Raw genomic sequence first — 20,184 nt, 5'->3', positions numbered from 1 at the left:
CAATAGTTAGTCATAACAAATCAAATGGACTGTAAGTTCATCCTGCAGGTGGTTCTCAAGTGAATATCATTTAACCATGCAATTCGAGAAAGAATTGCCTTTTCATTTCAGAAGTAGATAATCATCTGGAAGTGCTCTTTGTCTATTGAAACTCTTTGTCTATTGAAACTCTATACTTGAGCTGTTTTTAATGTGAATTTTGATTGTTGTCTGATTGTCTTGTTATGTCTCTTGTCTTACAAAACATCTCGTACCCTGGAAGTCGACCTGACCTTTCTTTATTATTGACCTCCATTTCACACTTTATTGTGTGAAATAAAAAGGAGTAAATCAAGTATAAGTTCAGGGTTATGTTGGATTACCTTTTAAAGAAAGAAGTGCTATTGTTTTATGAATTTAATTGACAGTTTCTTATGTGTTACTTTTTTATGTATATTACATTATCTGTTGTGTATCCAGAGCTCATTTGTAAAGGAGACGTCGGTCTTAGAAGGAACCTAACTTAAATAAAACTTAAATAAGAGTAAATGTTTACCCTGGGTAAATTGTTACTTAATAAATTCATAAGTAAGCAATGGAACCGTTTTTTTTTCCCTGATCCCAGAATGCACCAAGGCCAAACGGTTCCAAATGTGAGCCGTCTTCTACCAGAGGGGCATGAGGACCAAGGAGCGGCCGAGCAACAACCCCCCGCCCCGGGGGGTGAGAGGGGGAACCGGTGTCGCTCGTCAGGAGAAGATGGAAAAGGAAGCAGGCAACACCTCAAGAGAAGGAGAGCGACGACCAATGTATGTCGGCTGAGGTGCAAGACCACTGTGTTTCCTGTCTCATCCTTTCTAACACCTGTCCTGCGAAAGAGTGAGACCCGTCACCAAAGGCTCACACAATGTATTGGGGTTACCAGCTGGTTGAATGGATAGAAGATGCTACGACACACTAAGGTTAAAGGTGTGGACTTGCGTTTAACTATTCAGCAGGATTTTCAGAAGGTTTCTGTAAAGGAGCTGGAGCACTGTGTTAGAGTAAAGGGAAAGACAAACTGGTTACACCATGTGACTTTTAAGATAGATAAGAGCTTTGACTGGGCTGAGCGAGAGCTACCGACCCATGGGGGGTAGGGGTGACCCAGAGACCAGAGGTCAAGTCACATCATAAGGTGGTTTGGAAGGTCACCTGTAAGCTGTCACCATGGACATAGAGCTGGGCCACAGGTTCACTGCGGATGTAGATGTTCTCTATCTTCTCGGGGGAGATGTACTCTCCTTGGGCCAGCTTAAAGATGTGCTTCTTCCTGTCAATGATCTTTAGCGTGCCGTTCTGAAAAGAGGAGAGGGAGTATGTTAAACGGTGACAATGGCAGTAGAACACTGAGGCTGGGTTTTCTACCAGAATGGCATATAGGACAACAATCACAAAGGCATGGCTGAGGAAATGGTTTGCAGCTTCTAGGTTGGCTCAGTGAAACGACATCATCACAATCTGCATCGCGGACGATGACGTGCGAGATACTGTTACGTTTTTCTCAACGTGTCGCGCACTGCATTGCCCCTCGCTGTCACAGCGCGGTCGCCACGGGACCACAGTAGCAGATATGTTTATCGCCATGTGTCAATTCTTTTGGTTGTTGACCTACTTTGCTTTTCACTTGGTGCATCTGGGTCATTGAATGCACCTTTGAGGGTCATGGACTAATGTGTGTACGTACAGGTAACCACTTCCCTATGTCTCCAGTGTGCAGCCAGCCGTCTTTATCCAGGGTTTCAGCAGTTCTCTCTGGATCTTTGAGGTAGCCTTTGAACACATTCGGTCCCTTCACACACACCTAAGTGGTGACCAGAGAGAGACTTGAATTTAGGAGAATCTGTTCAGCGCAGAGCAGTCACATAAATGCTCACACACCCTGAATTATGAACTGTAACCCTGTTCCAGTGATTACTGTAAAAAATCCTGGTGCTTTACTCCACTCACTTCTCCTTCACCCTTGTCTGCAAAGTAGTTCTTCTCGGCAACATCCACCAACTTGATGAGGTTGCAGGGCAGCGGGGCTCCAACGTGACCTAATCATTAAAACAAGGCCAATAATGGGAGGAAATTGAGTGCACACAGAGATCTGAAGGAAAGTTTCTGTTTGGGGTCATAAAACATGATGCATTTGTACAGTGTCATTATGAGCAAGGGACAATCTGAAAATACAGGATTATAGAATTAAATCAGTAGGGGGAGCAGTTGCATGCTTTAATTTGATAACAACGCAACGCAAATGTTAGAACGTAACTGTAAGGTTTATTATTCAAAAAATGTGAACAGGATTTCCTGGAAAGTGGCACAAGCAGTAGTCATCGATGTCATTTCTTTCTGCATACTTGCTAAATGCAATAGCACTGGTAGGCACGTGATCGCTTCCAGGTTCTAAACATGTTTACTTCCAACAGACAGCCTGGTTATCATACACACGCACGTTCATCCGTGTCCGATGCCAAACCAATCGTGACCCACCCCACTGCCGAGGGTTTTACATGAAACATGACATGACTTATTCCCTGGCACGAGGATCTGACCTAAAGTAACTGTGATAAAGGCCATTAAGATAAAGTTAGTGTATCTTGTAATGGTGCAAAGTCTGCACACAGGAGATGGTCTGCCTCCCTGGTCTGGTCTGATAATGATAAAGAACCAGGTGGATCATGGTTCAGCAGGTTGATGTGGGGGTCAAGTTATTAAAAATGCTCTGGCGTCCATTAAAACAGGGGTTTTCCCAATCTAAGTGTGTCTTGGGTGGGGTAGTCTTTCACACTGAGAAGCTGAACTATGAACTAGAACCTGAGAGTCAAAGAAATCACTCGGGAAATAATTGTATGCAATGTATAAGATGCATGAATGTCACTATCAAATGATCTAATCCAGGGCTATTCAACTCCAGTCCTGGAGGGCCAAAATACTAGTGCAATCCTCTCTTCGTAATCAGGTACTGATCAAGTACAATTCATTACTGTCTGGAGGGAATATCTAAACTTCAATTTAAGTTTAATTTAAAGTATCAAAAGAGATAGGGTATTTGAAAAATTATTTGAAAGGCATTATTAATTTATAATAACTTGAAGATGTTGTGTGGGTTATTAAACTAGTATTAGAATTTGAATTCTGGTTCAAAACAAGAACAATTTCTCAGTCCCAAACCAAGCTGTATTTATTACAGTATAACTCAATCAACCATAACAGGACAGTCTGTTGTCTGTGATGGGCTCCGTTCCACAGGTCTGTGAACAAATTCTAACCCATTTCATTGTTATTTGAGCTTCTGTGCAGCTCTCTGCAGAAGACAACGGTCCATATTAAAACTAGCGTTGCTGTTTGTAGGAATGCGACTGGCAAAACTTGATACTGACTAAAAACCGTTTCCTGGTGAGCCTTGTTGATTTTGGCATGCGATCAGCGACCGTGGTACACCCACTTAGTAACTTGATAACACTGTAGGAAAACCTCCCTGACTACCTTTTTGGTGGTGCAGAATACAGAGTTTATTCAGGCTACAAGTTGAAGTAGACCTGCAGAGGTACCGGCCAAACGGCTTTCTGTACAGTGGGCCACTTTAGGTCATGTCCAATTCCCTTTTTTGTGCACTATTTTCAAAATACTGCACTTCATAGAAAGGTGATTTGGGATGCATGCCCATGTTAAAAGGGTTTTGGGATAGGTAGTGGAAGACGAGAGAGAAGATTACCTGAGGTCCAGTCTCCAGGAGTGGTGAAGGTACATCCGGCAGTGCACTCAGTCTGGCCATAAGCTTCGTACACCTAGGCCCAGGGGCAGCCACACAGACAGACCGATGTCAGCAGAATGTCAACACAACAAGCCTGACCTAACCTCATTATACATACAGCTCCGGAGAAAATTAAGACACCACTGCACCTTTTTCTTTCCGAAAAAGTCGAAAAAAGGAAGGTTTTGAGTGAGGAACAGAAGGGTTCAAATTAAGAGGACACTGCAAATTGAACGCTTCTGTTCCTCACTCAAAACATTCCTTTTCAAAATGTTTGGAAAGAAAAAGGTGCAGTGGTCTCTTAATTTTTTTCCGGAGCTTTATATCATTTAAGAAAAATATACTTGTATTAACAAAAATAGAACCTTATAGAGACTGGGTGCTGGTCCCCATGAAGAATAATCCTATTTCCGGTTTAGGATTTACAGTAGGTTTAAGGTAAAAGGTTAAAAAAAGTTTAGGTTTGGGGTTGTGGTTATGGTTGTGTATAGGTAAGGTTTAGTAATTGGACACAAGATCAGTTGGATTGTTTACCACAGCCTCGAGTGTGTTGGTTTTCTACAACCGGTTGCCAACATTATATTAAAACAGAGCGGCATACTATGTTTACATTAAAAACCTTAGATTCAAAGTTTGATACATTTATTTATACAATTTCCACAAAGAAAAAGACCACAATCTTGCAGTGTAACCCATGCAAGCTTGTTGTTTGTTCTGTTTGCACTGTTATTTATTGCCAACTGTAGGCAATAACCTTTTACTTTCCCGCAACTTTTACAATTTTACGATATGGTATTTTACAAGGCTGATGTCAATTCCACTTACGTTCCAGTGAATTCAAGAAGTATTCTTGAATGATGATTTGAATTCCAGTTGTCTTCAATGCTTTTTAATTAGAAAAATTATCATATGAAATGTTTATAATTTACTTTTTTTAACTTGACTTTGGATACATTCTTAATTAAGTGAAATGTAAATGGAATTTACCCCAACTAGATTTGTTAGTGTTAATCACATTGATGTAAATAAATCCTTTATTAATCTTCACTTTTATTATTCAATGAAAACTCAATTTAAAATTGCCTGTAGTAAGTTATTTAAGCTGCATTCCGGTCAGTTAACTTTTTTCTCTAGTAAATAATATTTTGTATCACCACTGATCCTTGTCCAACTATGTCTGCTCTCATCCCTATACAGTAAATATATCTGAACAGGCCACATTGAAACCAATACCAGCAATAATTAACCCAAGGCAATAAAACCTACTGGGTAAAAAGATACAGGTTAGATTTCCTCTCCTTCAAAACCAGCGGTGAGGTTTACTGACATCCTATAAAAAAGGAGAATATGCTTCTAACAATTGTCAGCAAAAAGCATTTGACCAGGATGGTACGTTCTTTTGAAATGATTTGCAGCCAGGAAACTTTAACCAACTAACTTACATGAGAGACAATTATGTATTTGACAATCTTTATGCTAACACAACTGGCATTTTGGCTGTAAACACGTCAGAAGCTATATTTTTCCTTGTTATCTGTTATTCTTCCTTGTTGCCTGTGTTGCTCCCTCAATACAGTGTTGGCACTGGTGACTGACTCTTTGAGTCGTCAAACCAGATTGACTCAGTCAGCTGGTTGTGTAACAGAAAATACGTTAACACCTAACGACAGGATTCCATTACGTTCTATGAGGCATGCACGCTGGCAATTGGACAAAACGAATCAAAAGAGCTTCACGTCAAATTGACTGTCCAATTGGTAACACGCTGAATTTTTGTCACTGTTCTGCCAACAAGCGAATAGCTTTATCTTGTAATAATCTTTGAGAAATTCAGTTCTCGGGACTAATATATCACTAACCTGGCAACCCAAGGCAGCCCTCAGGAACCCCAGGACAGTCGGGGAGGCCGGAGCAGCTCCAGTTATGATCATTCGTAACCTCCCGCCCAGGCTGGCCTGTCAAACAGACAGAGTAACAACCATGACTCAGAAGGAATGGAGAACCGGCATGTCCTGCTTGCCTAAGAGCCCGGGTGGCATCTCTGAATGACAGGTCATGCACACAATGCATATTTCTGTTGTATTTGTTTATCCACGTGACACCCATTCAAAGCTCTGGACACTCAAGATATAAGTGATGGAGAGGAGGCAGATACCTGTATCTTAGAGAAGAATATCTTATCCCATAGGCTGTCCATGCGGATGATCCCGCTGCTGACCTCTGCACCTTTTCTCTTAGCAGCAAAGTTCAGCAGCCAGCGCTTCAGGGGGGTATTAGCTTGGCTGAAGATCTGTATGGCACAAGAGCACACACAAACACAAAGACACACACACACGTACACACACACAGTGAAGAGAGTGGATGAGAGTGGATGAGTTGATAAACAATGTGGGGGGGAGAGCCAGGCGGAGTGCGTGAGGGTGGGTCCTCACCTTGTCATACATGCGGTTGAGTAACCTGGGCACCACGGGGAAGATGGTGGGTCGTAGGGCCTTCATGTCGTCCGACAGCAGACGGATGTCGCCTTGGAAAAAGCCGATGCGGCCTCCGTGACAGTACACCACAGACTGGGAGACACAGAGACAGTTTGGTCAAACTGCTCAGTGCTGTACCGCGTTAACTTGACACATGATTCTGGAACATAGGGTGTTCTCCCAGTCTGTGGGGAATTCTGTGGTAGTAGATGTTTAAGATTTTTATGTGTGCTGGAGTAAAGCACTAGGATAGGAATTACCTTCTTATCCTACCTGAAAAATAGATTGCATTATAAAGATATTCCAGCACTTTATATTTGGTTATTAAATTATCTGACTTAATTCACCCCCACCTAGGTTTTCAAATGCTTAGTAATGTTAGTAAAATTCCAGAGTACATTTTAAAATAATTTTATTGTTGAGTAGTTACCTTTTTCATTAATTGGGCAATTTTTTCTAGAGCTATACTATTTGGTGTATTTACTACAAATTCATGGAGCATATGGGTTCAGACATACTAAACTAAATTACACTATACTATAAGTTAATATTTATTCAAGTACACTGTCAGTTGTGAAGAAGCAATAGACTGACATATATTTTCTATTAATAATCCAAAATAAGACACACTCTGCCTAGTTCTACAATTCCACTGCCATTTTTGGAGAACTTCCTGTTTTGGATGTCATATGAGGACAGACTAAGTAGGAACCGCCTCCCTTCCTCCCACTGTTGGCCCACATGATTTCACATAACACACAGACATGCCCCAGCACAATTCAACACAGATAACAGCAGCTAAAAGACTTAAATGGGGCATTTATAGCAGAGAAGCACATAGAAGTTACTGGGTGTCGACACTGATGGGGGGGGGTGGTTTGAGGTGCATTCATGTGAGCCTGAAGCTGGTGTCTGCTTGTGTCGGAGGGGAAGAAAGGTGGTTTCCTGTGTCTGCCTCTCACGCGGTGAGAACTGTAGATACTGCAAGGTTCCAAAAAAAGTCTGAGCCTTACCCCTCAATAGCTGATCGTGAGACAGCTTTGTTTACTCCTAGTAGTTGGTAAAAAGAAATCAACAAATGGGTCGTTTTTTGAATAGTCAGGGCCAGGATATGTGAATGTTGAAACTACAGGAAACCAAATGCTAATCCTAAATTGTGAATAATGACTAAATCCCTTTAGAGTTCCCTTTTTCAGTAATGCCCATGCACTGTACGGGGGGTGGTGTGTGCGAGTGATTTAGGATGCATACTAAGACAGAGGCAGAGGGGGTTAACTGCAGGACATTTCCTGTGGGGGTGTACTGTTAAAACCGGTGGAAATAACTAACACACCCATAACTTTATGAGCCAACTTCTCCCCTGACAGCATATATCGTATGAATAAAACACTGCTAATGCGATGTGATAAAATACATTCCAATAACCGCCATTCGCCAGGCCTGGAAATACATGTACACACACAGGCATAAATGCATACATAGACTGATATGGTTAAGGACAGTACCTCAATGAGCCTCTCAAACATGTGAGCCAGAGGCAGGAAGGAGATGAGGACATCGTCTTGGTTTGGGAAGATTACTTTCTGTGTCCCAGATAAGCATGCGGAAGAGAAGCTGGTTAGATATATTTAAAAAGTTTTTTCCCCTTCATTAAACTGAACAAAATGCACTTAACATATAATTGAACAAGCTCACAAAAATATACAAATAATAATAGCATTTGAACATTCCAAATACAGCGTATGTCTTGTTATTTCCCCATGTATAAAATTGGAGAAAGGAGGATTCTGTAAAGTAATGGTTCAGTGTCACCCTACTCAGTTCAACTCACATCAGTCACTTTAAGGAAGCCTGAGAAATCAGCCACGACGTTGCCATGTGTTAGCATTACCCCCTTTGGGTTTCCTGTGGAAACAAAAACACAACGTATCAATTGAACTGTCAAACTGCTCGCAACAATGGATAACATGAGCTCTTTCTAATTAGCAACACATTTCCATTATAGAGCACTTCTTTGGGGCCAGCTTAAAAGTTATGTGTTTCATAGGGGAAAAGGTTGTAATTTGGGTTGCGAGGTACCTCACAATAAAACACTGTCATGATACGCAGGTGCCAATATGATGTGCATGGCAAATTTCATAAAAATGATATTGAAATTGGATAGAGGTTTTTAATAATGTTTAACAATTTGTGTTAATATATTGTTCTCCTAATACATGCAGCAGGGATAAGAGAGCCATAAGAAAACTAGTTTGATCACTCATGGAAATAAAATTGCTGACAACAAACAGGCTGCCTATTTAATAAGAAGCTCTAAAGTGCTGCCTCTGGTGTACATTCACTGAAGCATTATGGGTTTTGAATGTACTGAAATAACAACCAATTGTTATTCCATTAAATTCTCTAATATAGTCCCCTGCTTTCTTTCACATGTCAGTAAAGTTACAGAATGCCCCCAAAATATATGTTATTATTATAAAAATATGAAAATATAGATTATTAGAAAATATGAAAAACTAGCCATGAAGGAAAAATCACAGACATACAGCCACCTTACAGCAGACATATCACAATATGTGACAATTTTATTTTCTTAACAGTATGAAATTAGATCAGTAGATAAACCAACAACAGTTGGCAGCTCAGGAAAAATCCCTCATAAAGCATTTCTTATTTTGTTTGGCAATGGTGGAAGCAACCACACAGTAAACACAAAACAATGTAAAAGAATTGTCTCGCCCCAGGTGTGAAACCACGGCACTGAGATACTAGTGCAGACGTCCATGAAAAACAGGCAGAGAGCAGTTACCAGAAGAAAGACCAACAGGTGGCAGTCTTTCATCAATGGCATGGGGCTGCTTAGCTATGTGACAACACAGCCCGTGTCTGTGTGGAAATTCCGGAGATCTCATAATCTTTTGTGACTGTGTTAACAGTCAGATCCGTCAGGTAAGATGAATGGACGTCTGTCTTTCTCCTTTGAAGTCGATCACAGAAACGGATCCAAGCTTAACTGTTACGGTATTTTTAAGCTCAGTGCATGACATTGGCGCTTTAATGTCGTCAGGCCAGGGGAGCCCATAGTGTCAATTATTTGCCCCTACATAATGAGAAGCAACAGACCATAACGTGCTCATGTTACAGACCCAAACGTATGCCAGGGTGTGACTTCAATTAGAGATTGTTGTTGAGCTCCTAAGACATTCCTACAGTTTGTGGGGGTCAGCGTTGATGCTGTGTTCAAATAATTAGATCGTCTGGGGGAGGTGACAGCTTGTTTGTGGTGACTGGATGTCCATACCCGTGGTGCCACTGGTGAAGCAGACAATGGACAAGTCCTCCGGTGCAGGTGGCTGTTGGGAACAGAGGTACGGTCAAGAAATAGTCACTGAGATCCTGAAGCAATTCATTTCACTGTTAGGCAACTCTACAGCAGTAAACACTGTACAATTCGTTTTCTGTAATCAAGGCTGTAATCACAGGTCAACATTTTTTCTCTCGCAGTAGTTTTCTTGGTTAAAAAACAAGTTCAAACTATTAACATGAGGTTAAACAAAATTGTTATCCACAGAGCAAAAATAGATCCACTGAAAATGGTAGCTGTGAACACCAATAATGCACAGCTGCTTGCTCACTCAGTCAAACAGACCAGCCACACAGACTGCACTTACTATAGGCTTTCTGTGGTTCTCTCTGCCCAGAGCCTGAATGGGATGGCAGCATGCAAACAAGCAAAACATCCTGTGTTAGATCATCAATAGAATCATTGCATAGGTTGGCTTTCACTCCACTGTTTCATTTACAAGAGTAATATAACTAAAAACTAATCTACCTTGGTGATTATGTAAAAAAAAAATTTAACTACGCTCTCCAAAAAGCACACATTTACATTTTCAATAGCTCAGGCAGCTCCTAAATTTAAAGAAAGCTGGAACTTTCTTTAGATTTTCATTCAGGAACATTCTTTCCCCCAAAAATATCTATACTAGTATAACAGAAATCTGGTAATTTTGTCTTTCTTACATTGTTATACAACATAAAAATACTATATCAGTCATGCTGTAGTTACACATGTTACAATGTGTATGTATAGCTCTGAAGTGTTACTGTGTGTTACTATGAGCTACTGCTATGTGTTTCAGTAATATAGTATGTGTTACTATAGAGGCTCCGATCTCCCCACCCTACCTCCACGGCTTGCATGGACTGGACAATGACCCCGCAGCCCACCCCATGTTCCAGCAAGTCAGGTTCGAAGTGGTCCATCAGGATTATTCTCTTCAGGCCTGGGGTCTCCTGCCTCTCCACATTACCCAGCAGCACCTGGGCCTTCTCAGGCTTGTCGCAGATAACTGTCGTAATGTCAGCTGGAAAGAAAACACCACAAAAACAACCACAGTGAGTACTAGAACACACAAGTCAGTCATGGTATTTGTAGTATCCCCGAGAGTTACAGGTAAAGATAAGAAAAAAAGACAGTGGTATAATTGTTTGGTCCTACACTCAAAAAATATAAGAGAATTGCACATTTTCATTAAGATAAAATGAATTCTCAATGAATTCATAAATACTTTTTCTCCAAAAGGTGTGTCACAATTGTTGACCTGTAGAGGCAAATAGATTATGGTAACTGAGTTCAGCATAACATGTATATTTATCAAGTTCTCAGTGGTTAAGGAAGTAAAACTGCCCTGAGAACTTGGTGTCACATTTCCACACTAATATTTCATATTGGAGAGATTTATTTTGTCAGCATAGTCCTATTTATTATATCTAACCGTAGAAAATAGAGAGGCCTCTAGGCACCTCTATAATTGTTTAGTGGCGATAGTCAGGGCCTGACAGCAGGAAGGCCTCAAGGCATCTCTATGTTTGTCTAGTGGTGCTAGTTATGGCCTAACAATGGGGAGGCCTCTAGGCATCTCTATGTTTGTCTACTGGTGATAGTCAGGGCCTGACAGCAGAGAGTCCTCTAGACATCTCTATGTTTGTCTAGTGGTGATAGTCAGGGCCTGCCAATGGGGAGACCTTTAGGCATCTCTGTGTTTGTCTACTGGTGAATGTCAGGGCCTGACAGCAGAGAGGCCTCTAGACATCTCCATGTTTGTCTAGTGGTAATAGGGCCATTTAGAGGCAGCTGCCCTGCATTGCCAGTGGACACCATTTCGGCGGTCCCAATGGCAGGCCCAACAACAAGTCCAGAAGGCCCACTGCCTCCAGGCAGTAGTGCCCCTGCCTCCAGGCCAGTGGGGGCTTGTTGAGGAGGTGCTCCTGTCACCCCACCCATGGGTGCTCTGTGACAAGCCCCTGCAGCATATGGTCCAGTCTGGTACCTTCAGTGTCGGCTCCTCGCACCAGGACTCCTGCACCAGTCCCCAGCCCGGATCCTCCAGTGCCGGCCCCAGCCCGGAAACCCCGGAAACCCCAGTGCCAGTCCCCGGACCACCCGGATAATTTTTTTTCTTCAGTTAAAGTTTAGACTTCTCACATTTTGAGTATAATATCAGGCTCATTAGATTTCATGAGCAATATCTTTAACCATATTGTATTATTATTTCTTACTAAACACACACATGCACACACACAACTAACTACTGTTTTACACAAAAATGTCTCTTCCCTGGCCATGGACCAGAGACAACCCCCGTTGGGGCACTGGGCCAAAAAGTTATGTCATTGAGAGGTAGTTGGAAAGTATGAATAACGCAATGAGAATGAGTTATATTGTGTCAGTTAAACATGTGATTAGTGTGAAAGTAATTAATGAAAAACACAGTGGTCATGTGTATGACAAAAACTTGTGAAGGCCTGCTCCCTCCCAAACCCACAAAGCTTCCCACAAAGCTCATTACCTCCAACCTAAGACAAAGGCCATTCTGTGAGACACAGCTATGGTTTAAAAGGAACATTTGTAAATGTTTGTGTTTAATTATTTAAAAAAATATTATTTGGGGGCAGGTCAAACTGTTAGCAGTTTGCTCTTACTGTAATACACCCACGGGTCAGAAAAGCTGAGGAGTTGAGAAAGTCCCCCTTCTCTTCCTTAAAATACAGCCAGTAGACAAGCACGGCAAGTGCCAGTTGATGCAACCCAGCCCAGTCATGGATACAGACTGGCTCACAACAAGCTGCTGCTCTCACACTTATAATATGGCTCCCTCTGAAAAGGCACTCTAACTACATGTCTGGAGGACTGCTTCAGACCCTGCAGAGGCATTGCACTACATAGTGAAGACGCTGTCATTAGGCATGGCAGAACCCGCTGGCGATCTTACCAGTGTTGATGATGTATCGTATGGCGTCGGGTCCTAGCGTGTCATACAGAGGTACCACCACCATGGAGTACGTGTAGCAGGCCAGCTCCGAAATGATCCACTGCAATTACAGACGGACGAGTCAGAATAGGGGCATCAGGGCCGAGTAGCCATCCAGAGAAATGAAAAGCCTTTACAAAAGCAGCTGAAGCGTATTCAAATATAATAGCCTTGCGGATGTCTCTCTATTCCCTGTGTACTGCTCTACTTCTCACTTCTCTCTACTTCTCAAGTCAAACGGCGACATAGTGACCAGGTTGTGTTCTGTGTGTGACAATGGTGCCAACGTGCTGATTCCAACAGTGCTGCTAGCGCCCGGCCCCTAGGCCCTTAAGGCTCGTCTTCTTCGCAACACATGTCCTGCCCTGCCCTCCCTTACACCCTCACCACATTCCAACTGCCTGAGTTATCTGCCCCATCTGTGACATTTCAAGCAAGCAGAGGAGTGGGCTTCTGGTATGTTCTTAACTCCTGTTACACATACTGTAGGCATTAGGGCAAAAGTAGCGCACTATTTAGGAAACAGGGCACCATTTGAAAGACCCCAAAGTGTGTCCCTTTGACGATTACTGTACCTCTGGCCTGTTCTGCGCGAACACTCCAATGAACTGATCTGGGCACGGTATACAGCCCTGGGCCAACAACCCCGATCCCAAGTGCTCTGCCCGGGTCGTGACCTGGAAGGGGAAATAAATGGGGCAGCAGCTGAGCGTATTGGGAAACCAAAGAAATATGCCATTATAAAAACATCACTTCTGAGTGTGTCCTCTCCTCAAATCATTAGAATATACTGTAGAGGCAACAGAACATTTTCCGAATCCTTCCAAGTGTTTGTTTGCTTTGAATAAATCGTTTTCAATAACTTTTGTAAAATACAATGAAGGAACAGAATGACATAAAATGATTTGTATTCCGTTTAAAGCCAAAGCCTATTCATCAAATGTGGTTATAAAAAAAACTTAATTTCTTATAATCAGAAACATTTCACATGGGTTTACCTTTCTTGAGACCGGAAATTAAAAACAATCCGTTAACACAATGAGAAACCTATAAAGCATTCATACAAATTATACATAGGCTATTAATTCAGCGCATCAAGATTTTTTTTGCATCTTACAAAAAATGTAATACATATTTACTGGTGGTTAATATGCACCAAACACTACCATTAATTAATTTCTAATTTGATGATGTAGGCCTTCATATTTTGTGTTCATTCATGCGTTAGAAAGATTTTATCTATGGCATGTGGCCCAATATGACATTGTGTTTTGTTGTCTATTTTTCAATCATTTAATTAGCTAATTAAACACAGTAGACATTTTATGCTATATATGATCAGTTTACAGGAATTTTTAATTTTATATGGGTAAAGAATACATGTTTTTGATACATTTAGGAAACAGACTGCACGGTAGGTAAAGTGAAGGACAAAGCTGCTCTTTGGTGTTATTTAAGCTGGATGCTTACCTCTTTATAAGACAGCCATTTATATGGCTGGTTGGGGAGCCGGGATCCTAAGCAAGGTCCATCCCCTAGAGAGGGAACAAAAAGTCAAAGAACAAAACACAGAAATCACACATCTATTCCTTCTTAGCAATATCTTCACTGCACACAAACAAAACCAAGACAGGTTTTCCCTAGCCTTTGTTCATCTTCACAGCCACATACAGTAGAGGGAGACCGCACACAGCTCCCCCAACGGTCAGGCACCCCTTCACTTTCCTTTTTGCTATAGACAAATGTATAATTGATGTAAGAAGAAACAAAGGGGTATGAGTAATTCCTGATGGCACTGTATGTATGGATATAGAGTATAAACCACATACAGAGAGAGAATATCTATAAAGTGATCAGTCTTTTAGGCAGTCTGACTTTAGGCCCCAGACAGTGCTTCCCACACACTCAGTTGTCATGGTAACCTAAACAGTGCTTTTTACACAGACTGACAATCCAGTGTATGTATATGACAAACATAGACTGTCTCTGTGTATGTATGTGACAAACATAGACTGCCTGTGTGTATGTGACAAACATAGACTGTCTGTGTGTATGTGACAAACATAGACTGTCTCTGTGTATGTATGTGACAAACATAGACTGTCTGTGTGTATGTGACAAACATAGACTGTCTGTGTGTATGTATGTGACAAACATAGACTGTCTGTGTGTATGTGACAAACATAGACTGTCTGTGTGTATGTGACAAACATAGACTGTCTGTGTGTATGTATGCGACAAACATAGACTGTCTGTGTGTATGTGACAAACATAGACTGTCTGTGTGTATGTGACAAACATAGACTGTCTGTGTGTATGTATGCGACAAACATAGACTGTCTGTCTAACATGTTTGAATGTCATGTTTGTATGTCATGTGTGTGTCTGCATTGTGTGTGTTTGTACAAACCGGCTATGTGGAGGCCTCTCTGGAACACCTCATACATGGTTTTGGCGTCCTCATGGTAGTGTGTCAGCAGCTTATCAGGGTTGTCCCCGAGCATAGACCTGCGACCCCCATCTTCATGCTAGAAAGAAACAGACAGGGTAGATACAGACAGACAGATGGGGTAGATAGAGACAGACAGACAGACAGGCAGACAGGGTAGATACAGACAGAGCGGGTAGATATAGACAGACAGGCCGACAGGGTAGATACAGACAGCGGGTAGATATAGACAGACAGGCAGACCGAGTAGATAGAGACAGACAGGCAGACAGGTTAGATACAGACAGAGCGGGTAGATATAGACAGACAGGCAGATGGGGTAGATACAGAAAGACAGGGTACATACAGACAGAGCGGGTAGATATAGACAGAAAGGCAGACCGAGTAGATAGAGACAGACAGGCAGACAGGGTAGATACAGAAAGAGAGGGTAGATATAGACAGAAAAGCAGACAGGGTAGATACAGACAGCGGGTAGATACAGACAGACAAGCAGACAGAGTAGATAGAGACAGACAGGCAGACAGGTTAGATACAGACAGAGCGGGTAGATACAGACAGACAGGGTAGATACAGACAGACCAGGTAGATACAGACAGACAGGGTAGATACAGACAGACAGGCAGACCGGGTAGATACAGACAGACCAGGTAGATAGAGACAGACAAGGGTTGATACAGACAGACCAGGTAGATAGAGACAGACAAGGGTTGATACAGACAGACAAGGTAGACAGAGACAGTGAGATCTAGGAATAAGTGCACACTATAACAACAGAGGCAATAACAACAGCAGGATGCAGCAGGTGTTCCAAATCCAAATTGTAACATTACATGAAGTGGCCAATCAGACACCAGACAGATTCATTTTGGTCTGCGGTCCAAGCATGTGTCATCTCTTTTAATTAGCCAACATTTCCATCATCATTGTAATAACCTTATCTGAATGTTGGGTTCATGAAAGTGGATAGGCATTTTGGATGAGGGTAGGCATTTGATAATTCACATTTCATTGAGAAAGCTCTGGGAGTCATGTATACACATGTCAGTTTAGCTAGGCCTTATTTTCTAACCTACATTAGCTTTTTATAATGTGAACTGAGAAATATTAAACAGATGGGTCTTGAAGGTTTAAGGCGGGAATGGTGATTGGTTTTCATACGGAATATCCATCTCGATTATTTATTCTGATTGATGCAGGAGTGACCAATGGTTAAATATTAACTGTTTTATACAGTTATTGGCCGTGATATTATGTGAATATACATTGTTAAACCTCTTCCTCCCACGACAAACTCAGAAGATAAGCAACTAGGCATGTGAATAGAATTTCCTCAGTGTTGCATCAACTCAAAACAAGAAGGACCTCCCAAACACAAGGAAGCAGTGAAGCTCCCCTGTGAAGGATGTGTGTATGTGTGTGTGCGTTCGTGCTTGTTGATGAATGGGTTAAAAGGGTTTCATATTACAAACCAAGAAAACGGCAGCATAATGACCTGGAATTGTGGAATGGGACAAAAGGACTGGGTCCAACAGTAAAGTGCAAGTGGTTAATGTGGTACCCATAAGATACACCTACGTGGGGTTTATATATTAGATAGTCCCCTTGTGTTCAGCTTTAGTGCCTTGCGCTTGAATAAACATTGCCTTTTGGAGAGTGTTGATTAGGATTCAGTCGAGCCTGTCTTCTCGTTAAACAATGAGCTACAGGACAAAGGTAAAATCCTAGGTCTGCACTCCTTCGAAGAAACCTACTGAATATGGGCCCAGGTGGAGGGTTAAATCATCTCTCATCTTACCGCCACTTCCTGTGATTGGTGTCGGAGGTTACATGGAGGGGAGATGGCGCGTGGTCGTGTTGCTAGCCAGTAGGCAAGCACTGCAGTAAGGGCGCCGATACCAACCAGTGTGGAGGTGGGCAGGGAGCGGAAAAACTGGCTCAACTCATCCAACTCGGGCAGCCTCAGGCTGCTCAACAACTCCTGGGCCTGCATTCTCTCCATCAGGGTGGAACTCAGCTCTGAAAGGGGGTGGGGGTTAGACAGGAAGAGAAGGCAAATAAATAAAAAGACGGAATCCCCCCAAAAAATCCAGAAGATCACATTGTATTATTTTTTTATAATTAATTTACATTTTATTGCATGACATATGTAATTGATCACCTACTAACCAGTAAGAATTCCGTCTCTCACAGACACGTTAATTATTCTTTAAGAAGCCCTCCTGTTCTCCACTCATTACCTGTATTAACTGAACCTGTTTCAACTTGTTATCTGTATAAATTACACCTGTCCACACATTCAATCAAACAGACTCCAACCTCTCCACAATGGCCAAGACCAGAGAGCTGTGTAAGGACATCAGGGATAAAATTGTAGACCTGTACAAGGCTGGGATGGGCTACAGGACAATAGGCAAGCAGCTTGGTGAGAAGGCAACAACTGTTGGCGCAATTATTAGAAAATGGAAGAAGTTCAAGATGACGGTCAATCTCCCCCGAGCTGGGGCTCCATGCAAGATCTCACCTCGTGGGGCATCAATGATCATGATGAAGGTGAGGGATCAGCCCAGAATTACACGGCAGGACCTGGTCAATTCCCGTGGGCTCACCACCTGCAGGAGGGACCATAAGGGGTCGGTGCGTAAAGGATCGGGCGGCAGTCGAAGGCGGGGGCCTCGACAACCCGATCCCTGGACACGGAAACTAGTTCTAGGGACGTGGAACGTCACCTCGCTGGCGGGGAAGGAGCCTGAGATAGTGCGTGAGGTTGAGAGGTTCCGACTAGAGATAGTCGGGATCACCTCTATGCACGGCTTGGGCTCTGGAACCACACTCCTTGAGAGAAGATGGACTCTTCACCACTCTGGAGTTGCCCATGGTGAGAGGCAGCGGGCTGGTGTGGGTTTGCTTATAGCCCCCCAGCTCTGCCCCCATGTGTTGGAGTTTACCTCGTTTCCCTGCGCCTACTGGTCGGGGATAGGTCTCTCACTGTTGTTTGTGCCTACGGGCAGAACGGCAGTGCAGAGTACCCAACCATCTTGGTGTCTCTGGGAGGGGTGCTGGAAAGTGAAACCTGGAGGGCCGTGATTGGGAGGAACGCCCCCCCTGATCTGAACCCGAGCGGTGTTCAGTTATTGGACTTCTGTGCTAGTCACAGTTTGTCCATAACGAACACCATGTTCAAGCATAAGGGTGTCCATCAGTGCACGTTGCACCAGGACACCCTAGGCCATCTGTTGATGATCGACTTTGTTGTCGTTTCATCTGACCTGTGGCCGTAGGCCATGGAGAAGGACTATCGGCTAGCCTCGAAGAGATTCTGGCAAACCGTCCGGCGCCTCAGGAGAGGGAAACATTGCCCTACCAATGCTGTTTACAGTGGAGGTGGGCAGCTGTTGACCTCAACTGGGGATGTCGTCGGGCGGTGGAAGGAGTACTTCAAGGATCTCCTCAATCCCACCGTCACGTCTTCCATTGAGGAAGCAGAGGCTGAGGGCTCAGAGGTGGACTCGTCCATCACCCGGGCTGAAGTCACTGAGGTAGTCAAGAAACTCCTCGGTGGCAAGGCACCGGGGTTGGATGAGATCCGCCCTGAGTACCTCAAGTCCCTGGATGTTGTGGGGCTGTCTTGGTTGACACGCCTCTGCAGCATCGCGTGGCGGTTGGGGACAGTGTCTCTGGGATGGCAGACCGGGGTGGTGATCCCTCTTTTTAAGAAGGGGGACTGGAGGGTTCCAACTACAGGGGGATCACACTTCTCAGCCTCCCAGTGAAAGTCTATGCCAGGGTACTGGAGAGGAGAATACGGCCGATAGTAGAACCTCGGATTCAGGAGGAACAGTGTGGTTTTCGTCCGGGCACTGGACCAGCTCTATACCCTCTACAGGGTGATGGAGGGTTCATGGGAGTTTGTCCAACCAATCCACATGTGTTTTGTGGATTTGGAGAAGGCATTCGACTGTGTCCCTCGCGGCATCCTGTGGAGGGTGCTTCGGGAATATGGGGTCCTGTGTCCTTTGCTAAGGGCTGTCAGGTCCCTATACGACCGAAGCAGGAGCTTGGTTCGCATTGCCGGCAGTAAGTCAGACTTGTTCCCAGTGCCTGTTGGACTCCGGCAGGGCTGCCCTTTGTCGCCGGTTCTGTTCGTAATTTTTATGGAATTAATTACTTAAAAATCATACAATTTTCTGGATTTTTGTTTTCGATTCCGTCACTCACAGTTGAAGTGTACCTTTGATACAGACCTCTACATGCTTTGTAAGTGGGAAAACCTGCAAAATCGGCAGCGTATCAAATACTTGTTCTTCCCACTGTAAGTACCGCACCAGACATTAGAGATTTTCTTAGCAAACACCAATACAAACATAGAGCAAGTCAATCAAGCCAAAACCCAGCCATTCAGTAAGGTTGAAATGCTGTATTTTTGTCTCTTGTGTCCTTATTGGTGTAAGTCAACAACACATTCACTTCTCATTCTGAGTAAAGTATGCATCTATGCAGCAGAGCGAGGCGGCAGCCACGGCAGTTAGAGCCATGTGACTGTGAACCCCCCCGCCCATCTACCAGAGCAGACCAAGCCACATTTCCTCTTCTGTTTATGCAGAGCTGACACGTTCACACCCAAAGACCCTAGACGAACTGTGAGTGCTACAAGTCATGTAAGACATGATAATGTGATTATGTAGAATGTGATGCATTTTGACGCCAAATATAAACTGAATATAAATTGTTTTAAACATACTTTATTTATATTTAGCTACAGTACGTATAAAATGTGTACACCTCACAGATTGTGTCATAAATTCTGTTGTGTAATTTGGGGGATTTCCCCCAAATTATCAGCACACCAGAATTCACACATTCATGGGGATTTTCTTACATTGCAAGAACTACGTATTTATTAAAAATGCACAAATGAAATATCATGTGGATGAACTTACACCCCTCTGAGTTTCTTGGTTTAAGCACATTAATTACCGCTGTGAGTCTTGTAGATGTGTGCCAACTTTGCATAACTAGATCAGTATTTCATCATTTCCCTTAACTAACTTGTTCAAGTTCTGTCAAGTTTCGTAGGGAGGATCGATGGACAATAATCTTAAAGTAATGCCGCAAGTTTTCAGTTGGATCTAGGTTGGGGCTCTGACCGCGCCATATAAGGACATTTTCCTTTTCAATCGTTAGCCA

The 20,184-nt window shown here is 43.0% G+C and overlaps 1 protein-coding gene across 6 annotated transcripts in view; it reads right to left on the bottom strand.

Annotated features, from left to right (window-relative positions):
* Positions 1 to 20,184, bottom strand: part of acsl6 (acyl-CoA synthetase long chain family member 6) — a 70,001-nt gene that overhangs the window by 5,837 nt on the left and 43,980 nt on the right. For all 6 annotated transcript variants that reach the window (XM_029120831.2, XM_029120832.2, XM_029120830.2 and 3 more), the window contains 17 exons: positions 16,796 to 17,016; positions 14,959 to 15,076; positions 14,019 to 14,083; positions 13,124 to 13,225; positions 12,510 to 12,609; positions 10,423 to 10,601; positions 9,906 to 9,938; positions 9,536 to 9,587; positions 8,066 to 8,139; positions 7,740 to 7,817; positions 6,193 to 6,327; positions 5,916 to 6,050; positions 5,620 to 5,715; positions 3,722 to 3,794; positions 1,969 to 2,057; positions 1,706 to 1,822; positions 1,174 to 1,317 (listed from right to left, as the gene is read on the bottom strand). In XM_029120831.2, coding sequence (XP_028976664.1) covers positions 1,174 to 1,317; positions 1,706 to 1,822; positions 1,969 to 2,057; positions 3,722 to 3,794; positions 5,620 to 5,715; positions 5,916 to 6,050; positions 6,193 to 6,327; positions 7,740 to 7,817; positions 8,066 to 8,139; positions 9,536 to 9,587; positions 9,906 to 9,938; positions 10,423 to 10,601; positions 12,510 to 12,609; positions 13,124 to 13,225; positions 14,019 to 14,083; positions 14,959 to 15,076; positions 16,796 to 16,999 — 1,794 coding nt within the window. In that variant the 5' untranslated portion in view covers positions 17,000 to 17,016. Of the gene's footprint in view, positions 1 to 1,173; positions 1,318 to 1,705; positions 1,823 to 1,968; positions 2,058 to 3,721; positions 3,795 to 5,619; positions 5,716 to 5,915; positions 6,051 to 6,192; positions 6,328 to 7,739; positions 7,818 to 8,065; positions 8,140 to 9,535; positions 9,588 to 9,905; positions 9,939 to 10,422; positions 10,602 to 12,509; positions 12,610 to 13,123; positions 13,226 to 14,018; positions 14,084 to 14,958; positions 15,077 to 16,795; positions 17,017 to 20,184 lie in introns of those variants that run through there.

The sequence above is a fragment of the Esox lucius genome, chromosome 7 (genome assembly GCF_011004845.1).
Source record: "Esox lucius isolate fEsoLuc1 chromosome 7, fEsoLuc1.pri, whole genome shotgun sequence".
Classification (NCBI taxonomy): Eukaryota; Metazoa; Chordata; class Actinopteri; order Esociformes; family Esocidae; genus Esox; species Esox lucius.
Note: the sequence above shows the minus strand (reverse complement) of the source record. Positions and strands in the feature narration are given on the sequence as shown.